This window comes from Neodiprion pinetum, chromosome 1, assembly GCF_021155775.2.
Source record: "Neodiprion pinetum isolate iyNeoPine1 chromosome 1, iyNeoPine1.2, whole genome shotgun sequence".
In the NCBI taxonomy this organism is placed as follows: Eukaryota; Metazoa; Arthropoda; class Insecta; order Hymenoptera; family Diprionidae; genus Neodiprion; species Neodiprion pinetum.
The window spans coordinates 33147024-33157789 of NC_060232.1; the positions used below are offsets into that span (position 1 = coordinate 33147024).

At 37.4% G+C, this 10766-nt stretch overlaps 3 protein-coding genes across 5 annotated transcripts; all 3 read left to right on the forward strand.

Annotated features, from left to right (window-relative positions):
- The first annotated feature begins 72 nt into the window (after positions 1–72).
- Positions 73–4373, forward strand: oxt (Xylosyltransferase oxt). 2 transcript variants are annotated; one of them, XM_046608937.2, is made up of 7 exons: positions 73–480; positions 623–1095; positions 1296–1438; positions 1605–1771; positions 2162–2543; positions 2709–3685; positions 3770–4373. In XM_046608937.2, the coding sequence occupies exons 1-7, from the start codon at positions 310–312 to the stop codon at positions 4211–4213; spliced, it is 2757 nt and encodes a 918-aa protein (XP_046464893.1). In that variant the 5' UTR covers positions 73–309; the 3' UTR covers positions 4214–4373. The 2 variants fall into 2 exon arrangements, with proteins under 2 accessions (XP_046464893.1, XP_046464894.1); XM_046608938.1 differs by lacking the exon at positions 73–480 and having other exon boundaries at positions 856–1022; positions 1296–1332.
- Positions 4374–4677: 304 nt separating this feature from the next.
- On the forward strand, positions 4678–7187 carry LOC124210706 (E3 ubiquitin-protein ligase ZNRF2). Of its 2 annotated transcripts, XR_006881284.2 has the most exons (5): positions 4678–5439; positions 5959–6054; positions 6130–6235; positions 6340–6953; positions 7050–7187. XR_006881284.2 is itself a non-coding variant. In XM_046608961.2 (4 exons), exons 1-4 carry the CDS (start codon positions 5109–5111, stop codon positions 6395–6397), a joined length of 591 nt encoding a protein of 196 aa, XP_046464917.1. In that variant the 5' UTR covers positions 4678–5108; the 3' UTR covers positions 6398–7187. The 2 variants fall into 2 exon arrangements, 1 of the variants encoding a protein (XP_046464917.1); XM_046608961.2 differs by having other exon boundaries at positions 6340–7187.
- A 223-nt stretch (positions 7188–7410) lies between these two features.
- On the forward strand, positions 7411–10432 carry Aps (diphosphoinositol polyphosphate phosphohydrolase 1 Aps). Its single transcript, XM_046608962.2, has 3 exons — positions 7411–8128; positions 8606–8761; positions 9698–10432. Exons 1-3 carry the CDS (start codon positions 8030–8032, stop codon positions 9983–9985), a joined length of 543 nt encoding a protein of 180 aa, XP_046464918.1. The 5' UTR covers positions 7411–8029; the 3' UTR covers positions 9986–10432.
- The last annotated feature ends 334 nt before the right edge of the window (positions 10433–10766 follow it).

Sequence of the window (10766 nt, forward strand, 5' to 3'; positions counted from 1 at the left end):
TCTGAATTGTCGGAAAGCTACGCTCTTGTGATTTTTTTTCTCTGCTTTACGTAAATTATTACTTACATCTTATTGTTAGTCATTCATAAGCCGTTGAGTGAAGACTGATAACAGTCTTCACTCAACGGGTGTTATAGGTGCATAAAAGTTCATTAATACGTGAGATTTCAATTGTAATTAGACCGCTTGTTCCTTGCAATAGAATTTTTTATGCGTCAGTGTCCTTCTACGTCACGTTTTTACCCAGTGTTTTTACTTGTAATTTAAAAAAGAAGATTCGTGTGTACCGGGTACATAGGCCAATCGAAAATGGCATCCGGAAAGAATCAGCATGATAATAGATCATCTAATTGTTTGCGAAAGTATCGGATATTTTTCGTATTTGGCATAGCCATATTATGTGTGCAAGTATACTTAGCTTATACCTTTTTTGCTCTGGAGAGTGAAAATCGCAGGGTAATAAAATCATCATTAAACAACGTAAGTGTTCACATGCTTAATCAATCTTAATTCTTTGTTCTTCGCTGTAATTTGTTTCTTGCTGTGGTCAGTTGAAATATTTCCAATCATTGCTAAATAGCGAGTGCACCCTAATAGTCAGCAATCTTTTTTTCCACACAAGGATATTCTCTCGGTAGCTGAAGAAGGAGGTGGTCTTCTGACAGGTTCTCGGCAGCTCAAACTACCTCCGGACAAACTAGAGACCAATACAATAAAAGGTGCTCATTATCGTAATCGAACAACCAGGGTGAAATTAGACCTGAAATTGCTGAATTTTACCCCCGATTGTGAGATAACTGGCAGAGAAGCAGTGAGCGCCATTACGAGAGCAAAATCTCAGACTTGCAAGCAGCGAATTGCTAGTGTAACTTGCCTGAGTCAACAGGGTCTCCTTTATCCTAAGAACTTGCAATCATCTTGTCCACATTCTCCTGGTTTTCTTGATAAGCCAAAAAACTTGGGTTGCTTCAAAGACGACAAAACACTCCAAGTACTATCTGGTTACTATGCTGTTTACAAAGGTGAAAACTCACCTGATTACTGCGCCAAAATGTGCTTACAGTCAGGTTACCCCTACTCGGGTGTTGAATATTCGTTAGTATACTTCTTATTTATCTTTATCAATTTATTCTCTTGGTCTAAATGTGTCTTTTGTTATCTGTTAGACTCTCGTTCTAACTAATAAAAATGCTGCAACGTCAATGGACAGAATTCGGAGGACCCTTACCTCACATGTACCACAATAAATATTGATTATTTGTAATTGACAACTAATCTGAATGAATGTATTACAGAATCGAGTGTTTTTGTGGAATGGAGGAACCATCGCAGGTGAGACGTTTACCTGACTCAAGTTGTAATATGAAGTGTCCTGGGAATCCAAAGTTATCCTGTGGTGGTTATTTAACTATAAATATCTTCTGGAATGGCATACAAAGTAATCTAAATAACACATGCTATTTATTGTAAATACTCGATCTATAATAATTTAGTAATTTTTTGGTTTACATATAGAAGGTGTTGGTACAGTCTATTAAATTAAATAATGCTTAGTTTTAATGTCCTAGTAAATGAATCAATCAATATTTAACTATTTCTTTCAGGATTCAGGCCTCAAGAAGCAAGAAATTCCAGCTCCAAAAATTCGAGAGAAAAACCTGCTCGAATAGCCTACTTGTTGACAGTAAATGGCAGAGCCAGTCGCCAGGTTAAACGTCTAATCAGTGTGCTGTATCATCCGTCACATTTCTTCTACATTCATGTGGATGCGGTAACTAAGAATAAAATAGAGTGCTAGATACCGATATAAAGAGTGGAATACCTCATATCTACTGTTTATATAGCACTTATGCTATGTCCTTGGATCGCCATGGGGCCAGGTCAGCATTTTAATCAAACTGTGCATCAAGAGTTATGAATTATACTCTTGTCTGATAGATATGCTTCCAACAGTGACCTTTAAAAGATTTATTATTGCATTTATAATATTTTAGAATAGAATATGAAATGTGCAGCTTTCATTATTTGTTGTCTGCTTTCGGTATCCAGCCCTCTTGTTTATATATTTTATATTATGAATAAATTGACGAACCATAAGATCTTGCTACAGACCTGTAACTTTTAATTTACAAAATTTATGGTTGGATGCATTTTATTACAGAGGCAAGATTACATGTACCGAGAGATGTTGGGAATTGAGAAAAAATGTACGACTAAAAATATTAGAGTAGCAAGAGGGATCGGCTTGCGACATGCAAGCATCTGGGGTGGCGCAAGCCTCTTGAAAACTCTTTTAAGTTCAGCGAACGAGATTTTGGCTCAAGATCATAATTGGGATTTTCTTGTGAATTTGTCAGAATCAGATTTTCCAGTTAAAAGCAATGCTCGGCTTACTGAGTTCCTCACTTTAAATAAAGGAATGAATTTTGTCAAGTCACACGGCAGAGAAGTACAACGCTTCATCACAAAGCAAGGACTAGACAAAAGCTTTGTTGAATGTGAAGCACGAATGTGGCGCATTGGTGATCGCAAATTACCGACAGGTATTAAATTATGATGCAATGTAAAATTATTATTACATTATTAACTATTTGAAATCGCATGTCTAATACTCACAAATAGCTTGAATCCAACATATGTAATTACCAAATCTTTGCTTATTAATTTAGTTAATAACTAATAATAAATATTTTCTGTTTCACTGACAGGTATTCAAATTGATGGAGGAAGTGATTGGGTGGCGCTAAGTCGGGATTTCGTTGAATATGTGGCTAATCCAGTGCCAGACCCTCTAATATCTGGATTGCTAGAAGTGTTCCGATATACTTTGTTACCTGCAGAATCATTTTTTCATACTGCACTGCGAAATTCACGATTTTGTGATACGTACATTGACAACAATCTTCACGTCACTAATTGGAAACGGAAATTGGGCTGTAAATGTCAGTATAGAGCTATAGTAGATTGGTGTGGTTGTAGCCCGAATGACTTCAAATCCGAAGATTTTGGACGGATAAAAAGCACAGCAGATCGAAATTTATTCTTTGCCAGAAAATTTGAGCCAACAATCGATCAAAGAATTATAGACCGTACTGAGGAATGGATATATCCATCGAAAAGTAACAAAACTCAGAAACTGAAGGGTTACGATGCATACTGGCAAAGCGTGTACCACTATGCAGACCTCAGTCCGATGGCTGATGACACACTGTTAACAATATCAGATTCTTTAGCTCGTCTCACCTACAAAAATTTGAAAATTGAAGACTACATTTTCAGTCAAATCAAGTTACTCGAGGCCACAGCTTATTTTCGATCCAATCGTTTTATTGGGATATTAATTCGATGTAATGCAAATACCAATGATCTAGAAAATTTGGAATCTTCAACATTTCAAAATGAATTTCCAGAACAAGTCGAATCTTTGATCTCGCTAAAGCAGAATATTACTATAACCAAGTCCTGGAAAAATCGTATACGTAACCTGGCTGTTAGCACAGACTATGATCAAAAAGAACAGACGTTCAGAAACTTAGTTGCAGCAATGAGCGTACTATCAACTCCTGTTCTAGCATATGAACTAGTTCCTGGATTTACACCTCTCCGTAATTTATCAGTATTGTGGGTTGATCCCTATGGCCATTTGGCAGATATGGGTCAACTACAGATGGAAGAAGCAACATTGGTGAGCAGCAAATAATTTTTTTCTTTCTCAAATGCAAAACGTTAGTATAATTACTGTTTTCAAATCTATTCATTAATTTTCCAGTTTGGTCACATAAAACCTCAACTTGGAGAGCCGTTAGTCATTGGCACCTGGCATGTGCTCTTAATGGCAGACTCAGATTTAGTAGCAAAACTAAATTTCCTTGTAGTACCATTAGCGTATTGGAGAAATCAAAAGATCACTCTCCGAAAAGCTAAAGAGTTACATAATGGCTCTTTAGCACCATACCAAGTAAATGAAAACATAAATCACTGGTGGACAAATTATTTAAGTACTTCCACCGTAAATTCTAGTACGACAGAACAGAGAATCGGTTTGGAGCTTGAACGGTGGATAGATGCTCTGGTGTCTGAATATTATGAGATAAAAAATACATGCTGGACGGTGGAAATGCCGGAAGTTCGGGGAAAACTTGAGAAATGCTCTGAGACTAGTTGGAGCTCACTAAGTCCTGATTACAAAGCTGACATACGCAACTTGTGCTAAGAATTTAACCAATTATGTGCCATTGCCCACTCCTATTCGTAAATTTCATTAATCATTTGTATAATCATCTCTTAGATATTTTTATAATGACCAAGACTGTATATATGTATACATCGTTGTATTTGTATTTAAAAAAATATATTATATGTGCCCCTTTTGATTTTGCTGAATTTTTTTTTTTTTTTATTTGTTAGCGATAAGAGTATAAAATTCTTATCTTGTCACGTTTTATCAGGGTCCTAGATTGCAATATTTCGTCTGCATCTCGGCTTGTAGAAGATTGCTTCCGATTAATGTGAATGCCTACGAAGGTAGAAAACTAGTTTCACGTTTGCAACATATTTTCAACGAAAGCGCTCAAACTACCGCTCACTTGTAACGAGCGATATATCGAAGCGCGAGTGTATAGGGACCTTCGGGCGTGTAACACAACGTGATAGCTGCCTTCGGTCCTCTCTGTCTTTTGACTTTCTGGTAAGTTTATCGCAAGATGTCGGGGGATGTTTTGCGCGACGAGCCGCTACTATGCTCTCGGTCGAAATGACTTGCTTATCGTGGCGAGATGTTGTAAAATCCCGTCTTAAATTTAGTTCAAAAGTATTTTAAACATCAGACAAGTGTTGTTTAGTGTTATCTAAATATTATCCAGTGAGTATCGTGTTTGTAAAGTCACGAAGTAAAAACCAGTACACAAAGGATCTCGTGCAGTGATTGGTCTGGCAGGTTCTACGTCTCATTGATAAACTTTTGTCTCTTTATCTATTAATTTTACTACGTTGATTATACTACTGCGGAATTTCTTCAAGCCGGCAAAGTCTTAGAAAAACGCTAAAATACTCCCCCGAACCAAATTTCTCACGATTCCAACGAAAACGCGTTTCAAAGCCGATAAAGAATGGGTGCAAAAGCCAGCACAGTCGCACAGTCTGGGAATGGGCAATCCTCGGGAGCCAACGAAATGCAGGGGTTCTCAATACTCCGTTCGTTGCCCGGGGTCATACAGCAGAGTCAATCACAGGCGTCGCGGGGCGACAGCAGACAAAGGGCCAGGTCGTTGAGTTCAGTACCAGATTTAACCTCCGGGGAACAAGGGATGGCCTCCTCGGTTGGCGTGAGCGTCGGCCAGGCGCTGGGGATTCCGCAGCTCGACTCCGACGATACGGACGACGACAGCGGTCGGGTTTACGCCGCTCATAGTCTACCCTCTCACATTTGGTCCCTAAACGGTTAGTGAGAGCAATACGGATTCGTATGTGGCGTGGTGTGACGGGTCTCCGTGAATACCTTGAGTAAACTCACCTTCTATTTACATACGCAGTCATTTACGCAACAGCTTCTGTCGGTTGGCCAAAGTGAGGTTATAGACGTCATCGTGACACCAGACTTTACGCACGGGGCGCGCTTTGTTTTGGCGCGTGTTGTCGAGGTGGTTGGCCTGGTAACCGTATAATCAATGACAGCTCGTGAAGGCTAACGTAAATTTTTGAATTCTAAAGAAACGTCAGTCTCCCTTGGTCCATCACCTTCAAAATTTTCAAGTCCATTTGAGAAAAAAAAATCCTTCAGTAATGGGTTAGGTTAGGATTAATATGGGAATAACTGTGAGCTCGTGTTTAAACGAGACTGAGACTGAGGTAGTTCCTGTAAACCGGGTTAGAAGGGTGTTTTACGGTATACTAGCTGGTTTCAAAAATTCAGGGGACGTATCGTGAAGACTTGACCTAATAGATTGTCTTTTCCTCAAGGTTTAAAGTGTCCTGTATGCTCCAAGTTCATCCTTCCCGATGATATAGAGTGCCACCTGGTCATGTGCCTAACCAAACCTCGCCTAAACTACAATGGTGAGTATTATTTAAAAAAAATAATAAAATATTGCACATGATCATGAATCTTAATTTGTTTTTCAACTTTTGCAGAGGACGTTTTGGCAGATCAAAAAGGTGAATGTGTTATTTGCCTGGAGGAGTTACAGCCTGGAGATGTAATCGCCCGTTTGCCTTGCCTATGCATATATCATAAAAAGTATGTTTGTTTATTGGGTTGTTTAAGGTACAAGTAGCAGTAGTGAGGAGAGTCTTTGACGAGTGCTAATAATAACACTTGGCATTTGATTTTGTTCACCGCAGCTGCATCGACAGATGGTTTCAAGTGAATCGCAGCTGTCCCGAACATCCCGGTGACTGATTCGCACTGGTGAAGTTTCGAGGTAAAAAATCATTGGAACAATTTGTGTCCCATGGGACACTTGCCAAAGGGATGAAGTAGAGATGTTGCAAACGAAGAATTGAACAGGAAGAAATTATAAATAAATAAATAATGAATTTAAAAAAAACTAGTCAAGGTGACCGCTAGTCCGCAATGGTGGTTCGTGTATGGTGAATGGTGAATGGTGAATGGTGATCGGTCGACTTAAGAAAGCGCAATTGAATTGAACATAAGGACAAAATAATTGAATTCTTAGTTGGTTATTGATAGACTAAAGGGACTTATAAATCGCCATAAGATTCAACGATACAATGCTATTACCTATACGTATCTATAATTAATCGATTATTACTCTATTGCTTATTACCCATTGTACCATATTTATAAATTTTACTTAGTTTTATCTCTTGAAATCTATTTGAATTTAAGTAAAGCGTTCTTTGGAGAAGGCCGTGCAGTGGCAGGGGTAATAGAGGGAAAGGGGAGCAAGACGACGATTAAAGGGAGGGAGACAGGACCTATATACATATAACAGGTGAGATCTACCTTGTATGAATAAGTTGAAGTCTGCTTTTAATGATTTTTATTAATGTAAGATGATAAATGTATTGTTTTTTTGTTGTTTGTTGAGGGATGTGCACTAGAAAGGATATTTTTGATACTTTCATAAAGGGAAGAAGGAACAGGATGTATAGAATTTTAAAAAGCAGAGGACTTATCTTAACAATGTTGACGCTATAGCAAAAATGTAATAAAGGGTCTGAATCAACCTTCCTCATTGAAATCGATATACAATTACATCTGCAGGATAGGCTTGTATTTTTACTAAAGTAACGTAAATAAGATTGTTGATGTTATGATCAGTAAAGGAAAAAAAAAAAGGAATTTACATTCACAATTCAACGGAATTTATTTCACGGTCAAGTAATGTTACAACATGTATTCAACATTACGTCATTAAGCCCAAGGTCGTATTGTATTCACAATATATCGTGCGTGCGGACACGATATTAAAACGTGGCGATACGAAGTCAACGTACGAAGATGGACAGGGGCGAAACGAATACAAGGTGATCGGCCTACCGCGAACTGAAAGCAATGAAGCTTATACCCGAATTTGCTAATAAAATAGTTTCGACGCTGCAAATTAATAAAACGCCCGGACGCATTTCTTACGGATCATTCACGGATGTCTATAATGGATATTTGGACATCACCATGAGCCACGTGATTCGAGGTCATCCGCGGTCGTGGTCAGCTTGGCCAACTTTTTAGTATCAAAAATGAAAGTAACTACTCTCGAGCTTTCAAATCTTTGAGGTTAGAACGAAACGAGTCCCTACATCGAGAGACGTCGGTGAGATACGAAACTGCGGCTTATCCGCAATTAGTACGCACATTTATTAACATCCAAGCATATCAACAGCTAGGAAATTAATCCCAGTGATTATAATTAACTCAATGAAAGTGAATCAGAAGTGATTTTTCATCGATAATGTTAGTTTCGCATATTCCGAAGAGAGCAATGCGGGTGTACGGTATGGCCGATCTGGCCGTTTGACAAATATTTTCTATAATTTATGGGGTGTTTTGGTGGGTTTACGGGATAAAATGGTGAAGGAAAAACCAAATTCCATCCGTATATACGATTCGGAGGGCTACAGGCGGCGGGCTGCTTGTATCTGCGTGAGGAATGACCTCGAGGAAGAGGTAGGCCATCAAGCTCTGCTTTTACATATTATTAGCCGCATCTCCGTCCCCTTTACTTAACGCGCATTATACAAGTATTCCTTGCTCATTAGGACCAAAAATATTTATAGCGACAAAAATTCGATACGTGTCTACGATTATTTCCTATTACGTAAATTTTGCTTTAAAGAAAAAGAACATCACTCACCACCCTACAATGTACTAAATCTTGTTATCAAACCGTTTGAAGATTGCACACATCTATTTCCGTCTCGCATGAGACTTGTGTACAATGTATTATTACCCCGGACTCTGTAATTCTGCGCAATCTTCTAATTGTCATGATTTTCCTCCGTTGAATATATTTATTGTAATATATGCCTCCGAAGATTTGATATTCAGTTTCTTCTATTTCGGTATCTACCGATACTAATTTATTTTTCAAAAAATGGGAAATGGACTATCGCATATGTTATGGGCCGGGATTGTGGTGTGCAGGTACTCTTGGTAACGTCGAGCCGAAGGCCTGACAATTGGATAGTGCCAGGAGGAGGAGTAGAGCCCGAAGAAGAACCAGCTGTTACGGCACTACGAGAAGTTAGAGAAGAAGCTGGTGTGCTGGGACACTTGGGCAGGTGCCTTGGTATTTTTGAGGTGATTCATATTTGTTTATCCAACAATTGTTCAGTAGCAAGTTGTTCCTCAAATTATTTCGGTACTAAATTTCACTCATTTACAAGAATTTCAAAAACATTCAATCATGGTAACATGCACCACCTAATTACCGTATGATAATAAGAAATTACTCACAGTCAAATGTTGTGAATAAATTCACTGCTTTCGAAATGAACACTTAAAATCAGTTGCTTCAGTAAACGAAATTGTATTTGGAATTGGGTTTTTGTGAATAGTATTAAGTTTATAAGAACATTTAATGATTCAGTAGAAAATTGATCAGTATTTTCAGAATGAGGCTGCATTTTTTCCTCTCGTCCAATTCAAAGCTGTGTATTCCAAACTTACCAGAGGTTTGCAGGCTCTTTTTAGATAAATAAATGCGTACATCGCACCAACAATCTAACAGTTAAAAAATGTTTGTAATCCATTGGTTGTAATCAATCATCTAATGTTCCACATATCTGTTGAAAGCATGTGGAAATAGTTCTCTGTCCATATTACCTTTTCTTATCTCACAGTCGAATATGACACATTTGTACGATACGAGAAAACTATGTAATTAAGTATAAATGCAAGTCAGCATCAGTAAAAGCGTTAAAAAAATAAAAGTTGGAAACTTGCATTTTGCTTATTGAACCAAGTGATTGGATACCTGATGACTCACCTTATTTTAAATAGGTTTGACAAATATTACACTGAGTCATATTTGGTATGTGAGCCAACCAATCAAATTGTCTTTAAAACAGAATATTCTTTTCAAACGCACCGTCCTATTCTTACAATCTGATTAGAGAAAACGAAATTAAGCGTGTATAAAAGCAACCGAAAAGTTGTTAATTTTGTTCAATCGTATATATGTGTGTGTATATATGTACATATGTATATATATATATATTGGCATATTGTTGACAGAACGTGGAACATAAGCATAGAACGCAGGTGTGGGTCATGCGAGTCACCGAAGAATTGCCAGAGTGGGAAGATTCAAGAGCTATTGGTCGAAAGCGAAAATGGTTCTCAATCTCCGAGGCCCTAGTCCAGCTAGCTCAACACAAACCTGTTCAACGATCTTACCTGCATTGCCTTCATAATACCAATCCTCACTGCAACAACACCAATTCTCCAAATCATCAACATACCGCCTCTATACAACTGATGAACAACTCAACCACCAATCCTCATATTAACAAGCACAGCTAATACCAATTACGACCCATCCATCCAAAACCCAAATTTCATTCAATTTGCTATTACCGTATCAAACCTCTACCAGAACAATAATTATTATTATTAGCTACTGTGTTTTATACATTAACCTATGATAATTACTTGATACTATTATTAACTAATATAGATTGTTGATAAACTGTTCCGCAAAGGAATCACATTCATTTTCCAATTATTCTCATTATTTTTTTAATATTATTTTCTCAGCTTAAACCATTAAAAAACAGCTATCGTATAATGTGGTCGTAATTGGTAGATGGTGACTATTGTAAAGTCAAAACCAATGTAGAGCAATTCGTTTTTCCAAAAAATTGGAATGGACTGAGTAAATATTTTTTAACTCTGGTTTCGTTGTATAAGATCGTTTAGTCTCGACTTGTACAAGCTGTGGTAAAGATTTGAAATAAATGATTATAGCAATTAGACAGAGTAAGTAGTTAGTTTTAAATATTGAATCATGGATACTTAATTAATTTTGAATTATAAAATTATTTTTAGCCTTTAGGTAGCGCTAAAATTACATACAAATTAGTACGAAGTTTTGTAACTGATCATTGTTACCTCTACTTATTCCAGGAATTACTAACCCAATGTTTTACTTGTTAGCTGTAGGTATCTTGGTTGTATAAGCACGTGCATTCATATACATTTGATATTTCGTTACAATGAAACTTAATTTTATATTTATATATTATAATTTGCCGTTTCTCACGACAAAAAATACTACAGTTTCACCCGAGATATCACCATAGGC